General features: G+C 39.1%; 1 protein-coding gene across 2 annotated transcripts in view; it reads right to left on the bottom strand.

Annotated features, from left to right (window-relative positions):
* Positions 1 to 25659, bottom strand: part of ARHGAP6 (Rho GTPase activating protein 6) — a 298644-nt gene that overhangs the window by 33002 nt on the left and 239983 nt on the right. For both annotated transcript variants that reach the window (XM_057389658.1, XM_057389666.1), the window contains exons 2-3: positions 25063 to 25222; positions 7358 to 7429 (exon numbers count right to left, since the gene is read on the bottom strand). In XM_057389658.1, coding sequence (XP_057245641.1) covers positions 7358 to 7429; positions 25063 to 25222 — 232 coding nt within the window. The remainder of the gene's footprint in view (positions 1 to 7357; positions 7430 to 25062; positions 25223 to 25659) is intronic.

Genomic DNA, 25659 nt, shown 5'->3' with positions numbered 1-25659 from the left:
TGAGGAAAGACACTGAGACAAATCAAATCTTGAACACAAGATATTTCTCTAGCTTAGCTCAGAGTGCTTGGGCTTCAAACTGGGAGAGACCAGCAGTATTTAGCTCATGTGATGCCCAACMGCATGCACGTGCCTTATCCTACATCAACCCGGGCAGGATCAGCAGGACAAGAGATCCTAGCACTGCTTCATAAAAACTTAAAATTTCATTAAACTAAAAAGTTCATAGGAACTTCATTAAAATTACTCTCYCCCCGACTTCAACAGGTGAAGGCCAGCATTTTGAGATAGGTGTTGCCCCTCAGTAAACTCTCAGGTGTGGGGTACCAGGTTTTTAATTGCTCTTGCTCAGTGTGGGCCAGAGAAAGGACACGGAGCCTCTACTCCAGGCTACTCTGTTGTARGCTTCTGCAGAGGACAAGAACCACTTCCTCGATTTCTCAATGTCTGGCAGAGATTTGGAACTGGATGAAAACCAACTGGCTGAAKTTCAGACTAAATACAGATGGTAGCGGTGCTGGCTGGCAGTGGTAATTACATTAAAGAGTTGGCAAACTCTCTTTGCTCATTTGTTGAAATTAAGTTGCCCCCTCTGCAGACTGGCTACAGCCCCAAATTGCCACCCAAATGTGTGTGTGCTTGCACCATGGGGTGTGSTGGCAGGGAGCATGTTCTACCCACCACTTTTCAAAAGTATTTGACTGCAACAACTTCCTTGATGGACGGGTAACGAGAGTGAATGTCAGCCCTTCTGACATTTCAGGTCCATTAAAAAAGAAGAGTTGTACTCATGTGAAGYAATTAACAAACCCAGAGATAGGAAAGAAAGGGCAATAACTCAATACACAATGTGTAGGTTTGAAGTTCTGGTTTCACAGTTAAGGTAAAAGGACCCAGTGCTTTTTTACAGCTGTAGGCTGGGGATCCCCACTGGTGGAGAGATCTCATTTGAAGAAATGTATCTTAGTGCAGTGGCTCAAACCTTGGTCTGTTGTATATATACTGAGTGACAAAGCTACTAAGTTAGTTATTCTCTGCAAACTCAACAAAAACCTGATTTTTTCAATGAGGAGACTGGGCACCTTAAAAAAACAACCTGGCAGATTAGGCAATCAGCTTGGAAACATAGATTCGTATCCTCAGCCAGCACTTTTAATACACTCCAGTTTTCACTGTTTACTGGCAAAGGAGACAATTTTGGAGAAGTGCATAATTTCTCTTACCAGAAAGTCATTYGTGCAGTTTAGGCAAGTTTCTTAACAAAATTTTGATTGAAACTGATACRTTCCTAAGATATCTTTCTTCAGTGGTAAATCATTATTTTCTAATAAAAAGCAGCATGTCACAGAAAAATTCCCATCCAGATCAAATAAGAGTTTCAGTGATCCCAAATCCTCCTCTTTGCCAATCAAATGATAATATTCAGGATGTTGATCCACATGGTTATAGCTTACTTGACCTCATGTCACCCTGTCCAAATATAGTTTAAAAGACTTCTCTGAAGTTTCAGCTGGTGAAAACTGCTTTCCATCCTGCAAAACATTACAAGCTATTAAGAACTAGTGAGGTCTATATTCTAGATTCTAATGAACCTTCATTACTAATAAAGTGAAGAGTAACTTTGRTTAGTCTCCTCAGCATTTGGGGCTTTTTCTTAAGTACATTGGAAATGCTGTTTTTGGGCTGCTAAAATCCCGTGACCAAGATTTACTAAGGTGCTTGTACCACCTCTGTTTAAATGACAGGAATAGAAATAAGAGAATAACATGCTAAAGGGATATTTAAATGGCATCTTTAAGTCAATCTCCCTAGCTAGCCAGAAAGGATAACTCTGTTTTGCTAACTGAAATTAATTATTTCAGATCTGTAGAGACGGTGATGGAAGCAGAACACATGGAGAATAGAAACCTCAGTCGATAACAGGAACTGCAAAACTCCTTCCATCTCAAGGTTCTTCAAAACCTGCAGTGACTCCAGGAGATTTGAGGTAAGACAATGTTCTCAACATCAGTTCTGAGGGTGAAAATCTCTTCTTCAGCCACCCAGATCTTACTGACCTTCAAGAAGTGATGTTAGACCCTCCCAATTACTTATGCTTTTTCTCAGAGGAGCTCTGGGGTCTTTTTTACAAAAAATTAAGAGATTATTTGGTACTTTAGTTGACTTTATTATAAAATATGACACAGTGTGGCTTTAAAAACACTTTTGTATGCCTAGAGAGCACCAGAAACATATTCAAAGCTGGGGTTTTCTTAAAGTATGGCAGTATGCTGGAAAGGCTTGAAAAATCCAATCTCTGATAAGAAAAAAAGACATTTCATTTATTCAGCTCTCTCCTTAGGCTGTACCAAGGCACATGGACACCACAATAGGCTGAAATACTGAGAACGAATACAAACAGTAAGAAATACATCTTAATTTACTGATTAATTCACTTAATCTGCTTAATTTACCAACTAGTGAATGGGAAAGTAAACACAAAAGACGTTTTCAAGAATTTTGAACTAAAGAAAAAATCAAACATCTACTGCTGGATTTGTGTATGTCAAAAGTCCTGCATACACAGCAGCTCTGCTAAGGCCTCACAGAGGAACCTGCCAAGTATTTACATTCCATGCAGAAACATCAGCAAAAGGGATGATTCTCAGTTACTCAAGCAATCACGTAACAAATTATTACCATTTCTGAGCAGGTCTTTTCATTCAGCTGTGGGGTTTACTGGAACCAAGGCAAAACAAAGCCGGTTTAATKATAAAATATTCTAGAACAAGTAATTTCTGGGAGACATCTCTCTCAGGAATGCCTGTGTGTACTTTAAAAAAGGCTTGCTTAGGCTGCCACCCAAATCAYTGGCAGGGGATGGACAAAAGGCTCTGCCTCTGCTGCTGTCAAAAATAGCAGTGAATCCGTAAGGGAACGGCATCCAGCCATCAGCATGCATGGAATCCTGAGAATTTCTTATTCCAGCAGCATGGACATGTTACTGCTCCTCCAGCCTGAGTGCTGCTGGTCAGCAATGTTTGGAGATGCATGTAGACAGTAGGGTCGAGGGACATGATGGCCATTAATAACAAGGAGGCTGGGTAAAGCAAAAACATTTCAACGATGGAAGCTGAAAATACTGCTTAAATATCTGGGTGGAATGCTGTTCTCCTATTTAGTCTGTTTATATCCAGCAAGTTTTGCTATATCCTGCTTTGGTGAGTCACTCAGAGATGTAATAACAATTGAAAAAAACACTTGTTTTACAATTTCTCCCYTTTTTTAAAGAGATGTTGACAGACGTCAAAAAGGACAAAATAAAGATATCAAACTTGTTTAATGTGCATTCAATTCAACTGTAGTGTCTTTATTAGCCTTCARAAGTCTGACAGTTTGCTGAAATGCCCACTTAACAGACAGGTTGATTGATCCATCTAAAGAAAATGTGAAGTTTAGACAGTAAAAACTCCATAGATRGGACTGAATCCTAAAATACAAGTTATTATACCCTCAAACAGTCCTAGAAAAAAGTGAGTCCCATTCCTTTTGGTTATGCCTTTTAAGTATAGACACCTGTCGGGGTGGGGGGTGAAGAACAGTCTTGTCTTGGGCAAAATTTGGAGAGAGTTGACACCTGTGCAGAGAGAGAACCCCCAGGAATCTGCACTCTGGGGCAGTTTGGGACACTTTGGGGCTGAAGAAAAGGGTTTGTCAGGCCAAAGSTGCACTGAGGCCCCCGTCTGCAGCCCTGGTGATCAGCAAGGTGGCCCTTTCCTTCCACGCCTGTTYTCTTTGACTGCATCCCACACTCAGGATCACATGGTGCTGCATTTTTGTCAGGATTAACCCTCAGGACTCTGTCTTCACAAAAGGAGATTCTCAGGTGGCACCTACTCTGGGCAGGGCCTAACAACATGGTGYCCTCAGCTGCTTGGCCAGGTATGTGGGGCTCCCCCGCTGGGACAGAGAAAACTCAAAATATTTGGAAATCATTACTCTTCCAACTGCAACTGCATTTACAAAAGTGATGCTGAAGGGATGGAAATGAAGGCTGCATTAAGACAGCTGCATCTCCTCTGTATGAAGTGTCTGGAAATCAGCTTCCCTGCTTCCCCTCTGACATCCTGTGGYTTGGTCTCATTGTTTTCTTCTCATAACAGTGCACCTGGACTAGTTACAAAAAAAACCCACCACAAACCCCCCCAAATTAACATAAGGAAAGCTTTCCTTTCAGGCATGAGGACTGGGGACCAGCCTGGGTGAGCATGTGTTCCCAGCCTTTTGTGTAACACACCCATGTTCACAGTGAGGAGCGCTTGTCTTGGACTGGCTGCCCAGAAATGGAAACATTCTCTTTACAGAGCAAGCTTGCTGTGAAAGGCATGTCGAGGGAGGTTAAAGCTGACTTCAGGTGACACGGAGGCCACCATTCAGGGAAGGTTTTGGGGCACAATTGTGATGTGAGCCTGGCAGGCTCATCCTTATGGRGACCAGCAGCACAAGGCTTTTCATTTTTCTTTCCAGAGCCAACTTGTCACCTGAAAGCTGGGCCCACCAACTCCTGAGGCTGGAGGAGATGCTGGTCCTGCTGCTTCCCACAGGAAAACAGGCACCTTTTAAGCACTGTGCCAGGCTGATGGCCCCCATGGCACAAACCAGCACYCCTGGCTGTTCATTCCCTCTGCTGYCATGCATYAMCAATCTCCTCAGCACGCACCTGAGTGACAGATGACCTTTAGTAACTCAGAAGGGCAGGGAAAAGTACACCAGAACCAACCAGGGCAAGAAAACCTGAGAAGTAAGATGCCACATGCTGCTGTTTGGGCTATTTTTGCCTAACATTTGCTGCTGGCAATATGTCAGAGCAAATATGCCTTTCTTTTCATCCTGCTAGCACAACCCATTCAGAACCTGACTCCTTCCATTTTCCTGGACYCTTACTGATCAACCCAAGTTTTTCCTAAAGGAAGGAGAGAAATACAGATTCCAGTGTTTGAGAACTGCTTTGTTGTTTTGTTCTCGAGGGTGCTCTTATAATATTTTATAAGTGGAAAGAACATGAGAAACATCTCTATAACTCAGAATAGGGCAGTGAAAGATGGGAGGAAAAGCATAAAAGCAGAGGGGGTATATGTTTGAAATGTGAATTTCAAATAAGAAGAAAAAAGGAATTAAAATTAGGAGAATCAGCATAGTGATTTCTAAAAATGCTTGGTAGAGTTAATCAGATAGCATGAGCAATGCTGAAAACCAGGAAGTACATAAATATAAACAATGATGAATAAGCACAAAGTGTAAACCCTCACTGTGGCAACTAGTGAGCCCTAAAAGGCAAAATGTGCTCAGAAAACCTTTCAGAATAAAAATCAAATATATCCCCAAACCTACAAACTGAAAGGAGTATAAATGCTACCATGCAAGGTAGACAAACAAGAAAATCCCTGAACAGAAGTGTAATAGCAGAAAATAATAATATCTGGAAGCGCTCAACTATTGCAGCTGTGTAATTATTAGAAACAGAGGTCAGCTGAAATAAAACACGGCTGTAAGGAAATACAAAAGAATGCAAGGCAATGTCAGAAAAAATATTGTTTGAAAGATCTTTGGCAACAGAGAATTTACTGGAATAAAGACCAACTCTGGGTTAAGGATTTGTATCCATCACCAAAAGGACATTATCACTACTCAAGGCACTGTACCAAAGAGCATTGGTGGACCTCTGAGGATGCAATTGAAAAGATCCACCAAGTTTGGGTGGCACAGCAAAATTCTGGTTTGGTGAATTATCAAAGCAATTTATCATTGTTAATATCTGCAACAGTAATTAAAAATGTGAGGAAAATAAAAAGCCAAAATGTATTTTAACTCTCAAAAAAGCTTCTAAAGAGATACTTTCAACTGAGACTACCAAAGTCATGCTACCCATAAGAGAGGAAAGAGAAMAGCTCTCAGTACATCAAAAATTTGTGAGAAGCAGGATGTGGTTAGCCTTTTCTGATGCAAAAGAGCATCAGAGCCCATAGGCTCTATGAAGATCAATATCTGGCMAACACATTGAAGAGCAGGGCAGGTTTTGCACAGAACTATGTTACTTTGCACTTTTAACTGCATGAAGAACTATGGAAAAAAACATTGCAATGTAATAACTGACTAATTACAGAGTAGCTAAAGGTAATGCATTAATAAGACAGTACAAAATAGATTTTCTCCCAGAGGTGKCTATAAAATCATTAAACCTCTTCTTTAAAGACTCCTCCTGCATGTGGGCTCAGTCATACATCAARTAATTCTTGTAACAAATGAAAAGTTTGGTACTTTCAATGTAGCGTAGGAAGTCACTGCATATATCAAACAAACGCATCAGGGGACCTTCAGTTTCAAAAATATTAATACAAATATTTTCCATAACCAATTTTAAATCAAGAAAATAATAATCACATATCTGAAGTCATATAACAAAAAAAAATATTTTCCTCTTGACAACTATCTAAACTAGTAATTCACTTTGAAATGGGGATGGTAATTTTTTTTGTGGAATTTCAAAGTTTCATTGTTCTGCTAAACTCGCCTAAAAGTGAGGACATCAAACTAACCAGGTCACTTGTCCTGTCACAGATTTCTGCATTTGTGTGTACATTTGTGAAACTAGGACATCAATATTGAGTTTTACAGCCATTTTGTTGGAACTTCTTTTCCAGAAGTGAACACAAAATTCRACGCACAATTACCTACATGCAATTTCAGAGACAATTCTCAGTGTCTCAGTATTTAGACTTAGTTCAAATGGCTCCAAATTACAGGTCAGCTTCAGGTCTTGGATTAGGACCCAGCCCATAAAGCTGATTAGTGTCCAAACAAAAGAGTAGAACCATATCTGTAAATCCATGTCACATGGAATTTATTAAAATCCAACTGATCAGTAGTGCTGAAGCATTTACATATTTTAACAATGGCTATTTTTCTAAGATTTAAAAAAAAGAAAAGCAAACCAATTGACTTGCTTGGGCAGTGCTGGGTTTATGTGCTTTGTAAACTGAGAGAGGAGAGTGCAAATGCAGGTAAAAAACTGGATCATGTTATCCAAACCACACTCCACACTGGATAGTGAAAATGGGGAGAAAGAACAGTGGAGGAAGGATATAGTCCTATTACTCTTCCCTTTATCTCAGGATAAAAACTAAAATCTCTCTGTTTAAGAGATCTGAGTTATACTAAAGTCAAACAGAAAAGATAAAATATATTTTTCAGCTTGAAAATAAATACCTGGACAGTATATCAGCTCAACAACATTCTCCTACTCCAAAAAGTATGTTTCAGACTAAAGAAATCTCATATGCAAAACTAAAACCTGATCCTAAATATGTACTCATTTTACCTTTGTCTCTGTTCTTCTCCTTTCCTAATGAGTCCAGTTTCTTTCTTAATGACTTCTTCCTCTTTTGTCCATCTGTAAGAGGCAAAAAAAAAGAAAACAAAAAAAGGAAGTAAGTGAAGAGAAGCAACACTGGACAAACTGCTTCACAAGCTGTAGGACCATGGAGTGAGATGGCTGCAGCGCTTGGAATCAGGAAGGGKGTGAGGCACATTTCACAAAGGCTGGGGACTGTCACAGTCCTCCAGCCCACAGAAGCATGGCTTTGCTCACTCAAATGCTGAGGCTGTACCAGGGAGATTAGATGTATTCCATGCATGCTGCTGGGCACATCCACACATGTGGTCACTGAACAGTTAACAAGGGAAGTTTGYTCCTGGAGATGCTCTTGACAGCAAGGCACCACAAACCTAAAAGATACTGGATAGTCTTCATCCATGGTCACAAAGCTGTGATTCAGGTGTAGAGCTGAAGGCAGGATTTGGAAGGGAGCATTACTAACCTCCAGGATAAAGTTCTGCATACCAGTCATACCAGCTGGGTGACAGCTGACCACCTTCACATGACCCATCTGATCTGARCTCACATTGGAGGTGCTGGCAGTTGGGTACAGCATGTCCAGATTGGTGCAGAAGGATTAGAGGCTCAGAGAAATTATTGTTGTGACAACCTATGTATCGTCCAAGTTTTCACTAAGGCATTAAGGAGCAAAGATTTTAAGCAATATCAGAGGCAGGTTGGTTCTTGAAACGATTATATCAAAAGGCTGGCTATCGTTATTTCCTTCAGCAGCATCTTTTATAAAGAAAAGTCAACAAAACAGCATTTTATTTATTAAGTCTCAACAAATACCAGGGATTAAGTAACGGGCCTGCTTTAACTTGTACCTTTTGAATTTTTTAAGTTCCAAAGCAATATAAAGGGTCTACCATAGAGACTGATATGCTAACATAGACACTGCTCTAGATGAAGTTTAATGAACATKTACCTTTTCCTTGCTGGTTTTGTAATACGGCAAAAACTCAAAAATGAGAATACTATATCCTTTGGTCAAGAGGGTCACCAAATAATCAGTCTCAACAGATTTTTCTAGTTTTGTAAGACAGTCTTACGTAATCTTTTATAGGAAAGAACATACCACGGAGGAGTGAAGTGGATCTTTGTTGATGAACTCTCATCTTTTATGACTTAGGGGTCATGAGAGAACATAAGTTATTTYTCCATACTTTTTCCTCAAATCCTACTGAAAATCAAGTCTAGAACATCATCCAATAGAGAGCCMAACAAATTCTGACTTTTTTAAATAGCCAGTTAATATCCTTTAAATTTCAAACATTTCTTTTTGTTTTTTGTAATGGTAGTTGGACTGACTCCACTTGCACACTTGCGCTCTGTAGTTATTTACAGCATACCAGAGAATCACAGAATGATTAGGGCTGGAAGGGACATCTAGTTCCTTCCTAGGAGACCATCTAGTACAACCACTCCCCCAGTGGTGGGTCACCTGGAGCAGGTGACACAGGAATTTGTCCAGGTGGATTTGGAATGTTTCCAGAGACTGAGATTCCACGACCTCCCTGGGCAGCCTGCTCCAGTGCTCTGCCATCCTCAACCTTCTTCTTCATGTTGAGGTGAAACTTCTTATGTTCCAGTTTATGGCCATTACTCCTGGTCCCATTGCTGGGCACCGCTGCAAAGAATCTGGCACCATCCTCTTGGCAACCACCTTCGAGATATCTGTATGGACTGATGAGATCCCCTTTCTCAAGACTAAACAGGCCCAGCTTCCCTAGTCTCTCCTCAAAAGACAGAAGCTCCAGAYCCCTCATCATCTATGTAGGCATTTGCTGGAACCTCTCCAGTAGCTGATTGTCTCTTTTGTACTGAGGAGCCCACAATTGGCCACAGCATTCTGGATATGCCTCACTGGGATGAGAACATGAGCAGGATCACCTCCCTTGATCTGCTGGCAAAGCTCTTTCTGATGCACCCCAGGGTACCAGCAGCCCTCCTGCATGGAAGGGCTCCCAGCACTCACCTGACTAGGATATTCAGTTCCTGTCTCRAGGTAGAACTGCCATGTGTTGGTTATGTTAATTCTCCTTTTCACACATCTGCTCTGGTGAGAATTAATCTCTCTGGAATAAGGCTGACAAGATACATGAGGTATTCTGGATGAGAGTTCAGCAATATACTAGTGGTAGTGCATTGCCTGATATGGTCTATGATTAGATTTTCCTTTTTTCTTAGCCACATGACAAGGTTATAACTCAAAGTCATATTTTGATTGATTAAAACCCCAGACTTTTCACACCTTCTGACATTTCCTGTTGCTAACATTGAGTCTGTAAGAGAAATTCTTTTACCTCTTGACAGTATGAATAGCTGGTAGCCTGCTTACATACACCTGGCAGTACAGCTTGTTTTTATAAGGTTCTGCGCAATTATTGTGTTYTTGCTTTATATATATAGAATAATTTTCAAATTATTTTTCATGTTATAAATTCAAATTACTGCTTCGCAGAAGCTTTTTCATAGATGACTAACATTTCTTTGGAGTCACACAGCCTTATTCTCCAAAAAACATTTATTGATATTCTGACATCCCACTGAAGTCTACTGAAACATAAAAAAATGAGAGGAAGGATCAAAATTTGATGTAAAATGCAGTATTCTGCTATGATCATTTACATTTACAGTGTACTGCATGGCAAGAGAAAAAGTGTTGCATTTGAAAATAAGACTGAGAGGAATCTCAGTGAAAAAAGCTTAGAAGGTCTGCCAAGAGGTCTGAGGTCAGTTCAAGTTCTCCTCCTCCCCAGCCAGAAGACATGACAAATTACAGTCTATATGCTTACAAATAAATATGTTTTGAATTGACTGTTGATTCAGAGTACATCAATCATGAACATTGCTGAAATATTCATAWCATGTTAGAAGACTTATGCAACTCTAGCAGTTTTACATATTAAATGAACCCAATTCACAATAATAATGCTTAGTACTTAATAGCTTCCAAGTGGTTTTGAGAATATAATTAATATCCAAAGCATTTTTGAGAAACAGGCAAAGCATTATTACCCATGGTTAATACCTACTGTATGTTTTTTAATTAATTAGCAAATATTTATGCAAAATAGTATTGTATCAGTCTGAAGTACTATTAGATGTGAATGGACTGCTATTTTTAATTTCCACTTTGGAAATGTTTAAGCCACATAGAGATAAAAGCTGTTGGGCTCTTATCTGGGCTTTTGTGTATATAACTGTCAATTTATGTCTTCTTTCTGTAGGTCAATTGCTCCTTCAACAGATTCCACTCAAGAACATTAGCCAGACAAGAGAAACAAATSACAACTGTCAAAACCTGCATTTTTTTTCCTTTGCTAACCCATTCTGTTTTTCCTGAAGGACACCTGTCCASGCAGCTGTGCAGATCACTTTGTTTTTCAGAAATGGACTTCATCTGTTCAGTACTTACTAATTTATATGTTTGCTGCATTTTTCACTGCAATGCATACATCATTCCCTGGGCATCTATGTATTAAGACTAGCACAATGAATATTTAAAAGACCAAGAGTCTAGAATCAATCTCCTGAGTGCACATGAAATTGCTATGTGACCTGTTTTTCCAAAGTTATGAGCACTTCCAGGTTCAGTTAATGCCAAATAGACATTTCTATTTGAAAAATTAGGTCATCTCTTTAGGACTCTGTTAATGAACCACACAACCTACAGAYTGCAAGATTATTTGAACTAATCTGCTAGCTAATGACAAGAATTGAGCAGTCTGACTTCTGAAATTATCAAAACTTAAATATTTTSGGTTAAAGTTGAAAATCACCTGCAATGTCATCACTAACACCATTTTTTTAGCATATATATTATCAAATCTCAGATTTTCTACTGACCATTTCAGGCCYTAAATTTCTGTCTACATGAGACCATGGTTCTACAAACTAGGTAATAAGAAGCCATTTTTAAACTGAGGATATATAATCTTCAGCTTTAGCAGTTAAAAAAAATAAGAAAGAAAGAGAACTTTATAGGTTTTTTAAAAAATTCTTGTTCTGTTCCTTTGCACAAGACTACCTACCAGCACCTTATAAGACTCAAAGAGGGGGAGTGCAGGCTGAATCCTGTCACTATTTACTTCCAGTACTTCTATACTCAATTTATATTTATGGAGATCAACAGGTCTATTCAATAGGTAGAAATGTTGCTCAGCATAAGCTAAAGCATCCCAAATTAAGTATAGGGAATTAGCTCAAAATTATAATTATATTAGTGGCACACAAAATTAGCACTCTGGAACTCTTGGCCAACAGTATCAGATTATGTCATTTGATAGTCAATATCCTGTGAAACCCTAATCCAATAAAATTTAACAATTAATAATTAATATATTAGGCAGTAAAAAAAGTACAACAGCATCTGAGCTTTGTACATAATTTTTGGGACACTATTACAGAATTAGGCTCCAGATAATGAAAAAATACCCKGTCATATATGCTTGAAGTGAACCTCTAACAAAAACAGGATTCTTCAGCACTTTCCTTCCACATGGGCTGATGGATTATCTGTGAGACTRATGTTCCTTTTATGTTACTTACATGCAAAGATATTTTTCATTAATGGAAAATATAATTCATAAATTCATACAAATCCTTTAGTTTAACTCAGCTGGGTTTCGACATGAGCCATGATATGCTATTTATAGGGTCATAGAACAAAGAGAACTCCCCTCCCCCTATATTGGTAACTTCCTTTGCTTAAGGAAATTGAGTTTCTCGTCCATTYAGGGAAGAATGTTTGTCATGTTCTACAATTAAGGGTTATTTTCACACCGTATACAAAGAGGAGCTATCTGAGAAATTATTGTCAGACCCATAGCTCAATTATCACAACAGAAATTGATAAATAGGTTGATATTGTGAGATTTCTAAAATAATTCTTCATAGTAATTCTAATTCTGTTCATGGCCATTTTTCTTAATAACCACTAGTAATTGGATCTAAAAGGATTTAAAGAAAAAAAAGAGAAATATATCTTCTAAAATTGCCATCAGTTGTCTTGAAAATTACTACCAATGGCACCACAAAGCACCAAGTCTGACCTCTCCTGAGCACTCATTGGTTCACTTCACTCATCGAGAACAGCTCATTTCCCAGTGCCAGCCTCCCACAGCCAGCCTGYGTGCTGAATGTCAAGCTGCAGTCCCTCTGGCCTGTGCAATACTGCAAGTAATTGAGACTGTCAATCAGAAAACACTGCTAAATTCTGCTGACAGAGCACAATAAACACAAGGCTGYACTGCATTCATTGACAGTTGCGCAGTGTTTGCAGTTGCAGCCGCTTTMTTGGGTCACCATTCAAAGCAAATTTACTTCTGAATATGCACTTGGGGCTGCTCTGCTGAAGAAGAGGGTGCTGGTTTTATTTAGCCCTTTTTGTGATTATAAATATCCATCTTGACATATTTATTTGCAAAAACTTGTTGAAATGCCCTGTCCCCATGCAGTAACTTCCAAAGCACGGGCAGCTGCAACACAGATGGAAAATAAGAATATTCAACCAGAGAAACGGGAGCTACAGATTTTGGCACATAAAGCAACATGAAAAAGGAAAGGCTGAGCCCACAGGTATTTCTTATCATTCACCAAGATCTCCATCAGCAATACAGATTACTAYATTAATTCAGAAGCCTTGTACTATTGTCCTGTTATTCCTTATGGCCTATGTTGATTGCTGTGCAGTCCAGYTGTAATTTGGGTAATGCAGCTGCTGGAAGTTTAAAAGCTGCATTATACACAATTTCTTTACTGTTGAACTGCAAGAAATTGGTCATACTGGTAGTTTAATTAAATTACTTATCTAGGAAGTACTCCTAAGTTTCCATGGAACCTGCCTAGAAGGAAAAACTGCATGAAACCTCATCTACTTCAAAAGAAATCTGTGTCTCTACAGGAACTGCCGTTTCATTAATCAAATAAAAATTCAGAATAACCTCCTGTGGTTCTGATACAAATTAAAAAGAAAAACAAAACCAACAACCAAGCCTTCATAATTTGCTTCCAGGAGCACTACTGGATTTTTGATGCACATCTGTTGACACTGAACAGCTATTCTGACGGCAAAGGTGATATATTAATTTACACCAGCTAAGCATATTACCAGTAGACTGCCCTGTCTTTTCAGAAAACAAACCTGAAAAGTGTAGTTCCAAACTAGACTCCAATCTAGAAAAATGCACTGTTTCTATTGAAACATAYTTGTAAGGTCTATTTCTATCRGAAAGAGCCATGACCCAATTTGCTGAACAAAAAATGTTGCATGTTGGAAAATATAGTCTATGACTGCAGTGAGATAGTTATGAACTCTTCTTCATAAAAAAAAACAAAACCAAAGAACCAAAGGAAAAAACAAACAAACAAACAAACAAAACAAAACAAAACAAATAAATTAAAAAAGCGCCAAACTAATAAAGAACAAAATCCCAAAACCCACCACCACCAAAACCAACAAAACAACAACTTACTTTGGTCACTGCTCCAGTAGGGAATGCCACTCAACTCCTATAGCTTGAGGAATCATAAGAAAACATTACATTTCCACTCAATTTGCCTACATGCTCCCCAGTGCATTTAAGGATTAATTAGTCTCCAAGYATATAAGTTGTAAAGTAATAACTAATTCTGTATTTTCAAATATGTTCTTCCATAAGTCTCTGTYATGAGGGACTTGCATTAACTGGTGGGTAAATGCAGGTGCAATGTCTTCTAAGGGTGAGAACCAAACCTAAGTTGATAGGGAATATGGGATTTGAGCTCTGGAGCRAAGTCAGGGCTCCTGAAGCCACAGCCAGAGGGAGAGGGATGTCAGAGAAACCCTTGCAAGRAGAAAAGCTGGGAAGAAGCAGCTTCCCAGGCCTGCCCAGGCCACTGCACTCCTGCTGTGCAGRAAGCTGCAGGTCTGACAGATGAACACAGCACAGCTGCACTGAAAGATACACTTCAGCCACTACAAAGATGCCTGCCTTGTTTGTATAAACYGTGTATAAATACCCTTAAAATAACAGAATTTTTAATAGCTGCAGAATTTTCAATCCACCACACCAAAACTAAGCATAAAGTATCTTATCTTACCTTTTATTTTTTTGTTTAATGCATTCTTTAATCTTTTTGCATTTGAACTATTGACTACAAATACTTGTGATGGAAAAGGTGGGAAAAAAAACCCTCTCAAGTTATTTTGTCATTACTGTAATGAAAACATATATAGTTTTACATAATTTAAGTGATTTTTTTAACTAATAATACATTTTAAGTGGCTGTGTTACATGAACTCAGTGGAACAAGATAATTCAGTGAGTTATAGAAGAAATGAAAAATCAGAACACTAAATTATAATTTTTAGGAGCTGATTTGCAAAACTTTTAGGTGGACCTAAGGAAAAAAATCTTTCTGACATGAAAATAAATAGTTGCTCTAACACTTTTCTATGCCAGAATGAGGAGAATGGCTGCTGCTGCCTTGAAAGAATGATGGAAATAACACAAAAGATCAGTGCAAAGCTACCAGGTAGCCTTTGAAGGATTACAAAGCAAGGGACAAATGTCCTTGTATTTGGCTGTCAGTGGAGAGCAGCAAAAAGCAAGATTGCAAGGTCTGACTTCCCTGTGCACAGACTCAGATTTTCAATTCTTAGAACACTCTGCTTGCTTTAGCACCTACGTTAGTGAAGGATTTCCTGTTTCGTAAGAAATCCCAAATTAAAGYAATTAAYAAAATAATATTAAAACCCTACCTCCCACTYCCAACAACTCCCTTTAAAAAAGCCAGAGAGAGTGGTCCAGGTCTTTCGATGGAGCACATGCCTTGTGTCAATATTGGAAATAAAAAATGTGTCTAAGCATACTGAAAATAGAGGGAACCACTCCTCCTATGCCTCAGGGCATATTTGCTACACTGACACTGATGACAGGATTCACAAAACAGTAACATCAAGTAGCAGGTGCAAGACAAAATATAGACACAACTTTTTCACATTATAGCAGTATCCACAGTGTGAYGGGAGTTTCCCTAATCTCTAAAGATAGGCAAATTCCTGACTTAAATAGATGGTGATACCTTGCTGCTGTCTGTCTCCCTAAGTGGAAGACACGCAGAAATCAGGATGATGGGCAGAGGTTTAAAAGCTTTGAGAAAGACTGAACACTGAGGAAAACTGTCAACACTAAAACAGATAAAAAAAAAAAGGTCAAAAACTATCTACACTAATAAATGAAAACAACTACAGTCAATGAAAATACTTTAGCTGTACTGAAAAAAAAATTCAAAACACCAAATGAAAGCCAAACAGGAGCCTTGATTCTACAGTTTGAGATAGAAAAATACAAACAAGACCTCTAAAACGGCCTTCAGTTCACTGGGGGACAGGGGGAAGGAAGAATTGACTGTCCCCTGGCCTCAACTACCTAAATAAAAAGCAGTTTGATAATATGGAGGGGAGAGAGTAGCTTGGTGCTATTGCTAATCAAAATGATTACTGATTTGATAAGGAGTTTATTCCCTACAGTAGGGTGGGCCAGAGGCAGAACAGATACAATCCCCACCATGTAACGGGCATGGGATTTATTATGTATTAATAAACTTGCTTGCACACCCRTGCTGGCAGGTGAAGAAGCCACCAAGTTTCTTTACTTCTCACTCAGATCTTTTCCTCTGCCTTTCTCTCAGTGTGAGCATGAGTTGAGCTCTTCAAATGAAGAGAAAATTCCCTTTGGAATTCAGGAGACCAGCCAGTGGTCACAGAGATGGTTCAGGGCAGCCAGGTCTCCATGTCATCTGAGCATCACCTTTGCTGTTATGAATCCTTTGTGTGAGTCTTTCCTTGAACTTTGGCATTAAAGAAGAAGCCATGCAAGAAAAATAGCCATCCTCTCTGGGAGTACCTAAACTAGTCCACAGCATTCCTGCTCAGAGCCTTGATGAAGAAAGGAAATGAGAGAGGAGCTCTGAGTGCATGGAAGTGAAATCATGGTGCAGCAGGTCTCTCACTGGACAGTTTGGTAGCTCAAATAACTGAGTTGTCATCCTTCTGAAAAACAACCAACGGATTTTACTTCTAATAATGTCTCTTTGTAATTATTACCTGTCCTTGGTATCATCAATCATAACAGAAACAGGTGTTGAAAATGTAAACCACACAGGAAAAGGACATGAGGAGCTCTGCAGAGAACACTTGGGTTGACTTCCTGCACAGAAATAGAGTCACATGGACATCTGTCTAATCTATTCTTAAAAACCTTCAGCAGGAGATTAGGTCTCCATTAAATCTCAAGGCAGCCTTTTCAGTGCAAAAGCYTAATACAAAGATATATATAGTACCACAGCTCTGATAAAATAAATCTATCTGGAGTCACTTTATCTTTCCTAATCAGTATCTAGAGACATTACACCTCTGGCACCAACCACAGCTCCACTTAAATCACGCCTGGGAGAAAACAAAATAAAATTTTGCTACCTAAGGCAAGAAAAAATCCTCAGGAAAACCTCCCTAATGCACTTCTGAAAGGAGTAACACAYACAAAATAACAGAAATAAGTCTGATTTTCAAGTGAAATTTTTGAAGAAGTATACCAGAAGAATACATGTATGTGTTACGTGTTGGCAAAGCTCCRCCAAAGGCAAGTAGAACCTGGAAACTAGCAGGCTGCAATTTCAGTATTCTTAATAAAGGCTCAAAAAGCTTTTTCCTCTGCATTTATTTATTAGTAATTACTCTTCAGCCTTGAACCATAACAAAGCACAAATTCTTAAGTCACTATAGAATCACTGGACAGATATGTGGATTATTGGCAAAGTAGAGGACAGCCTAGGTGGGCATCCAGAATCAAAAGGTAAGTACTACATGAAATATTACACATATTTGGCAGAACACAAGCAAAAATATCTGTGCTACATTAGTGTTCTCCAAAAGATTTCAGAAAATGAACAAATACACCTAATTTTGCAAAGCTGTTTTAGAGCCTCTGTATGCATATTTTCCTTCCCAATATTGGTTCTCTCTGCCACATGAGCAATGTTGTAAAATGAAAGCAGAGGTTTCCATGTCTGACACTAATACAGACAAAATACCAAATATATTTATATGTACTTCAAGTCAATAGTTATTTCCAGTGTACTCCTAAGGAAACTTAGATAGGATTTTTTTAAAAACAGAATTTTTAAGTACTATGGGATGTAATATCAAATATACACATGCAGCAGTTTCTGCATCTAAACTTTTAAAAGCAATACCCTAAATCCACAGCAGTCAGTATCTAGATAAGCAGCTATCATAATAATGAAGACCCGTGATCATGAGTCCATCTCCTCTAACTTTTCATGCTATTTGCATGYGGAGATATTTCCTTATTTACTTTAGGATTTTAAGCAAGATCTGTTCTCTTCATTGTGAAGGGAACTGAAAGRTTCATGCCTCTCAGCACTCCTGCCCAATGAGCTCCACAGGATCAAGCTCACAGTTCTAAGGATTCCTTCAGTGTCCATCCCTCCTCATTCTCTTSCTCTGTCTTCACAGAATACACCTACAGGTAGGTTCTCAGAAATCACACAAATCTTTACTTTAAATTTGTTTAGGTATAGATTAATTTTTTCATATTTACACTATCAGTGCCATTGATTTCCCCATGAAACCTACAGCATTTTCTACCTCTGTTCTGCGTTCATACAGCACAAAGAAAATGCATGCTGCTTCTCAAAGCTCCTAGCTATTAACCAAAATACAGTTTAGTAAAAAGACAAACATTTTTTTGTTTGTAGTGAATTTTGCAACGAGTAAGACCTTTTGCTTTTAAAACTATGAGCTTGCCTCTCTGACTGACAGAATAGGTAATTTGAATAAAGCTTTCCTGATAGACATGTAAAACATGCTATGTGATGCAAGGAAATCTCAGAAATCAATTTGCAGAACATGGCATAGTCTTTTACAAAAGAACTGCCTCACAGCARAAKTTAAAAAAGGATAATCCCTCTAAAAACTTTCTTAAGTTTTGAAGAYGATAAATTATTTCCCCTGTTGCAATGTTAGAAAAATTATATTCTASCAAGTTTGATGTATTTYCATTTTGTTCCTTTCTCAAGAGTGGCAAAAAAAGTGAATTTGAAAGAAAAAATCCCAACAAAAMATTTCTGCMAATTTCCTTACTRGGAGAAAAAAAAAATCTGAAAAGTYCTTTTTCTTGCCTTCCAGGGTTATCTCTCTGCCTGGAAAAAACTCCTGTCACCTTGACTTTGATAAATGTCTGTGTAGCACAATTCAAGGCTGTGTCTTACAACCTCTACCCTGCAGCAGCTGAGACTTCTCCTAGCTTAAAACATTAATTCAATTTTCTTTTCTTCTTTTTTTTTCCCCCAGACTGAGAGATATTTGGTTTTGTTTTCTCAGGATGAAAAGAGGAATCCTTGTAAAAATACATTTTTCCGTGAAAGATTTGAACTGGAAGGCACAAGTGGAAGTCTCAATCTGAAAATCAGCAAGTTACACAGTTTCTATCTCTGACCAGCGTGTCTAATACAGTATATCCAAGATTTACTAAGGTAGCATAAAGGAGGACAATTTATTTTAGCCTTGTTTTAAATATAATTTTCATGAACTCTACTATATTAAAKGAAAAATCATGGACTCATAAGACTATGTTAGAGACAGTATTTATATGAGAAGAATCAGCAGAGGTTGGCATTAAGAGGGGTGTAATAAGTCTCTTCCCTTAAAAGATACACTGATTCCAGCTCAAAAGAACCCAGTCCCCAAGCACGTGACTCCACAACATATATGCTATAGTTTACTTAGATGTTTTCCACTGCCACAACAGCCTATAAAGTATATGACATGGTCAGTGATTAAAAACAATGAGCAGTTTGGAGCCCTCACAAAAATGCAWGCCCAGATAAAAATCATAGTCACTCTCAGTGTTAAGGAAAATGAATAATGAAATACAATGGCAAGTAATGTAAGCAAAAAACAGATTGGAAGARGTACTCCCTGCCAAAATAAACAAGAAGCAGAGAATTGTGTAACTCTTAATTCCTATTTCAATTGAGAGCTTCACTGGAATGTACTGGGGGCAAAGTACACAAATTAATGGTAAAAATTCAGAAAGCCCAGCTATGTTTTCTCTCATTTCAGAGACAGGGGTGTCTCAGCTCTCAGTCTGTCATCACTCACTTACCCAGCCCTGCTCCTTCAAACTCACCTTACCAAAACACATTGCACAGGAGACCAACGCTCACTTCATGTGAGCAGATGCACAGCACCACGTGCCGAGTGGAACTAGCTAAAAAACTCACATGCAAAAACTTACACCAGCACATGTTCAAGCAGCATCAGCTTCCTTTAAAATTACTTTCCTTAAATGCCTGGGACTGCATGAGGTTCTAAACCCATCCTTAGATCATACTGATTACAAATAAATGAATGACCTCCGAACCAGATTGGGCAGTAAAGGGTGACTTCCTCTCTCCCAAAATGTCACAATATCACAGAATCATCAAGGTTTGAAGAGRCATTCAAGATCATCYGGTCCAACTGYCAACCCAGCACCACAGAGAATCCCAAATGTTCTCCTCATTTACTCCCTCTCTCCACAATTCCTCCAGGTCCATTGCAAAACTGAGAAGACAGTAGAACATCCTGCTGGGAAATGGCATGAACATGAGCAGTCATTCTCTCTTCTTGACTAAAGAGACGATCCAAATGTTACCCCTAAGTCCCAAATCCTACTCAAGCCCTTCACCAGCAGGTTCACATCATATCTTTAAAACCCAAGCAGATACTTAAGGAGTTGAATTAGGGTTGAAGTCCTAATTCCTCATTTGCTCGGCTCATAATGTCCTATATCCACTGCTTCCAAACACAGGCTCAGTGAAGTGGGACAGGACTGTGGAAGAGTCAGTGGAGATGTTCAGGAAGCTGATCTAATCAAACCTCATTCAATAACCACTCTGCTCAAGAGTCAAAGAGTAGAAGAAAATGGAGCCAAAGAATAGAAGAAAATGAGCTCCTCTCCTGCTCTGATCTCAGTTTTACTCTGCAGAAGCCATCTGACCTGAGTTACCATTTGGTTGTGTWAAAGGTTAATTTTTCTCACTACTTGGGTGCAAGGACATACACAGAATTGTCACCAAAATGTAAACACATATACAGTGAATTTCATGACTATTTTTTTTCTCCTATTATAAAGAGAAGAKTGACTCCCCTGAAATGGAAAAAAGCACACTATATTCTAAACATGAACTGCAAAGAAGCATCACCACAATGGTACTGTTGTAACATTCAGAACGTCAGCAAATTAAAAATCTTCCACTGAGTAATTGCATTCGTAGAGAAACTGTGTAATGCTTTGCCTGGAAATGACATCCTCTTGCAATTTACACACTAACCCAGGGAAGATAAATGACTCTTGGTCTAGTTTCTGGTGGGAAATGGGGAAGTGACATGGGAGCAAAAAAGGTGTTGATCACAGAATTTGAAATAGATAAGGTATAAAAACAAGACAACAAGAAACAAACCTGAAGCATCTCATCATGTATGTAAAACACGCAACTCTTCATCAACTTGAATTCCTTYTAATTACCTACTGCAGTGCAATTGTAGCATATTTTAAATGTAGCATATTTTAAATGATAGGATGGTTAAAGAAATTCCTGTGGGAGGTAATGCCTTCTCTGTGACCACAAGATAATTTACTAGATTTTAGTAATGTTCTTCATCGGAGTTACAATGGCTGCAATACAGCGAAGGAGAGGGATTACAATGAGGTATTACATTCTATGCATTCCTACACAAGTGTGGGAATAGCCAGATGTGCTCTGGAAGAAGTAAACTGCACTTGCTGTGACAAAGGGACCTTCTGAGTGACAGGACTAAAGCATTATGAAAGATTATGAAGAAACCAGTAACAGCATGTCTGTGGTTATAAAGATAAGGCAGAGGTGTCTGTACTCTGGTTTACCTTCCATGCATTCATGTTTGGCACAAACATTTGTTAGCCAAGAACAATGAATTTTTACTTTTCACAGTACCTATGCCAGTAAATGCAATTATTCAAATGCCTGCAGGAAGCAAATGCCCAGCAGGCATGTATGTTCTAATGTAATTCTCTAGCAAGTTTTGAAAAACAGCCRAAGAAGCACAAAGAAGTCATACTTTGTAAACAGCTCTCTGAATTTTCTCATATATAAATATTTCCACTAACCTCTATTTATGAATATTTTCATATGGATTTCTCTGAAATAGAAGAGAGATGTAGAGTACATATTTCATTTTTCTGGACTTCTCCAGACCTACAGAGCTCCTCTGGCTCTCTCAGACAGCACTAGCTCTACATCCACTGTTGTGGGTTTGGGTTTTTTAAAMAGAAMATGTTTAACAGTCTGTTTTTAAYTWGAGTCTGGTTTTAACTTGATSGCTGTGATGGAATTTTATTTTATTTTTATTCTTGCATGCCCAAAGTGCCCAAGCCAGTTTCACATATATAAAACTTGAAWTTCCCAGTTTACACAGTCCTGTGATGATGACTGGATGGCTGCCTGTMAACTCTTGCCATAAGCTTTCCTTCCACACATTTAAAAATGATAGGAACATGAGGCGGACTTCAGAGTGTTTCTGCAAAGGGCCTAAACCAATCCGTAATAATTTTAGTATACAGCAGATTCTTATTCTTCTACCAAAGTACCAGCACAGATGTAGTATGAGGGACTGACAGAATGATTATTATATATATCCACTTCAAAATATTATTTATATCTATTGCCAAAATTGGTGCCAAACTTTGAAACAGGATGAACAGCTGAATACGAGATGTGCCTTAATTCTTTGAAGTGAATCTATTTCCGTCACTTCCTTCAATAGATGGTATTGCAACATTTTAAAATTCAATTGTACCATCTAGTTCTTCATTATGCATACCTTAAAACAGAAAAATCCATTATCTGTTCATTCAAAGTAAGAATGCAGATGTGATATCATTTGCATCTTATCAATAATCTCACTGGTACATCTAAACCGGAGAGCAGAACTGAATAGTCAATTTATTTCCCATTCAAACTGAACCAAAAGATACAWGAAATGACAGGRYCAGCATCAGAGATGSAACAGGAGCCTGGAGTTCCTGACTTTTTGAAATGCCTTGTATTCTTAAACATTTAACAAGAATTTATATTCTTATTTAGTTTTTATGCTTACAATTGCACTTCTCAGACTCAATATATATCAAATTAATTTCATGTTTTATATTTACCTGTGTATATATGTGCTGTGAAAATAAAAACTGTTCTTGTGTGTGATTCAAACCTCAAAGATTCCCCAGACCTTTGGGGGAAAGTTGGCCTTTCATGGCAGGCCCAGCAGGAAATGGCAAGCAGAACACAAAAGCAGCACTCACTCTTCAAAGCTCAGAGCTTCAGAACACGGCCCAATGTCCAGATGGAGACTGGTGACAAGGGGTATTCCTCAGGGGTCCATATGGGACCAGCACTGCTTGATACCTTCATCAGTCACACAGACAGTGATATCAAGTGCACCCTCAAAAAATTCACAGATGACACCAGGCTGAGTAGTGTGGTTGACACACCTGAGGGATGGGTCACCATCCAAAGGGACCGGAACAATCTTGAGAACTGGGCCCACGGAAACCTCATGAGGTGCTGCCCCTGGATCTGGACAGCTCCTGGGATCCACACAGGCTGGAGATGATCAGATTCAGAGCAGCCCTGCCAAGAAGGCCTTGAGGGTGCTGGTGGATGAGAGGCTGGACATGAACCAGCAATGTGCCCGGGCAGCCAGAAAGCCAAACATGTTCTGGGCTGCACCACGTGGCCAACAGGGCATGGGATGGGATTCTGCCCCTCTGCTCTGCTCTGGTGAGACSCCACCTGCACTGCTGCATCCAGCTGGGGTCCTCAGCACAGGAAAGACATGAACTTRCTGGAGCAGGTCTAGGGGAGGGCCACAAAAATGATCAGAGGGCTGGAGCACCTCTCCTACAAAGACAGGCTGACAGAGCTGGGGTTGTTCATCTCAGAGAAAGAAGACTCTTTAGTAGCCTTTTAGTAATGAAARGGGGATTATAAAAAAGATGGGGACAGGCTTTTAAGTAGGGTCTGTTGCAACAGGAAAAGGGGTGATGGTTTCAGAACAAAAGAGGGTAGATTTAACTAGGCGTAAAGAAGCAAATTTTACAGTGAAGGTAGTGAGACACTGGAACAGGTTGCCCAGAGAGGTGGTAGATGCCCCACCCTGAAAACATCCAACACCAGGYTGGATGGGACTCTGAGCAACCTCATCTAGTTGAAGATGTCCCTGCCCATTGCAGGGGGTTGGACCAGATGACCTTTAAGGTCCCTTACAAACTAAGCTAATCTAGGARTGTGCATATTCCATTGTCTTGGATGGTATTACCACACATCCTTATGGTAGGACCTCCTTATGTGTATCTTCAGCTCCACAGAAACAGCCAGTGGCAATTCAGACTGTCAGAAATTATTACAGTGCCCTTTGTGATCCAGTTCCTCCTACGAATATCCTATAAAATTGTTTTCCTTTTGATCAAACATTTCTTTAAGGGACCAGGAGAGCTGACGAGGCTTGAAGAAGTTGATTTAATCCATCTCACTATAAACTGATCCCTTGCAATAATTGTGAAGCTGGACTTTGTTAGTTTTGGCAGGAGTTTTCTGCAGATCCTAAAAAGTTAATGAATACAAAAGCCTGTCTCTTTCACATTTGTTCTTTTCTACATCATTATTTTCATAGATTGGACAACTTTTCTCTGCTTAACATAGACTCATTGAAAAATTGCTCCTGCGCATCACTGTGTATATGCTACCCTGCAGCACTGCTCAGTCAAAGGTGAGAATTCAGTGATCCCTTATTATTCCTTATGTAAGTATACAAAAGCACAGAAACAACAGGAAAGCCAGATTTGCAGATGACTGCACAACAGCTATCTCTGCTATGCTTGATCTCCAGCCTACAGGAAACAGCAGAAACTTTATCGATGGTGAGGTTTAGATCTCTTCCACAGCAACCTAAGCACAGGTCTATCCACAGTAGAGGACAGTAGAGGACCTAAGCACATATCCTGCAACAGCATTCTGATAGCTGAGCTTCTCCTTTTCATTTAATCTCCTGTTTCCTAGGAGTACAATGTTTCATGATGAAAATTAACTTGTTTTCTAGGGGTAGGATTCATCTTATTCGATGCAAATGTCTTCATTGTCTATCTGAACTAGTGACACTTGGCTTCCTTCACAGACAATGTAATACAGAGCAAAAAAAACCCACTTCTATGGTAAGATATACCTGACTTACATAGACATTTACTTTTGGATATCAGCAAATGCAAGAAAAGCATTTTTCTCTCAACTGAGTATCAAGACATCCTGGCATGAATGGGTCTGATTTAGATTATCTACCCTGTAGACATCTGTCCTTGATCAGATGATCCCACCCCCAGGTGGCCCAAATTGGACACAGCAGACAAACAACTTTACTCATTGTTTTTACATAACAACTGCGGTTAAGCAAAACCGAACTAGAAGACAGTATCTGTGGAATAAAAAAAAAAAATCTAGTGTTTACTGCTGTGATATGAAATCAGTGATTTAACAATCTAAACAGAGACAGCTTATCAAGCCCTTACCTTTGGGGATAGTAATCTGACAGCCCAGGTCACAGTCCTGCTGCAACTGATAAAAAGCCACTTCCTGCAGCCGAGCACGCTCCAGCTCTGAGAGGCTTTGAACGGGAACTGACTTCAGCCGAACGCTGCGCCCTGACATGCTGTTCCAAGTGAAATCACCCTACAGGAAATCAAATGGAAAAATATGAAGCATCATATGGTATGCACAGTTTAATAAACAGAACCATCTCTTTTACTGCTAGACGAAAACAACATAGGTTCTTCTTACCAAAAGACCATTTTCTTGGACATCTCTAACCTTTCAAATATCTTTATTTTCCCTAGAGCAACATTCCTTAAAAGGGATATAGACATGCAAAACAAGAAGTCAAWTCTGTCTGAAGCCATTTAATCAAGTATTGTTACAAAAACATTAGGATTCCAGTAACAAAAAGCACAATGCAGAGAAGAGAGGGCAAACCTTTGTCTGCTTTTTTCAACTGTTCTACAGTTTGCTTTCTCTTGAAAGTACTTGATCATCACCTATTTCTTTTCCCATGCCATCAGTAATAGATGCAGACCTCCAAGGGTCTGTGGACAACACCTTGCTAACCCCAC

The sequence above is a fragment of the Malurus melanocephalus genome, unplaced genomic scaffold, assembly GCF_030028575.1.
Source record: "Malurus melanocephalus ecotype Western Australia unplaced genomic scaffold, MMel_1.1 scaffold_1, whole genome shotgun sequence".
NCBI classification, from domain to species: Eukaryota; Metazoa; Chordata; class Aves; order Passeriformes; family Maluridae; genus Malurus; species Malurus melanocephalus.
The sequence above is the reverse complement of the archived record's forward strand: the minus strand, read 5'-3'. Positions and strand labels throughout refer to the sequence as shown.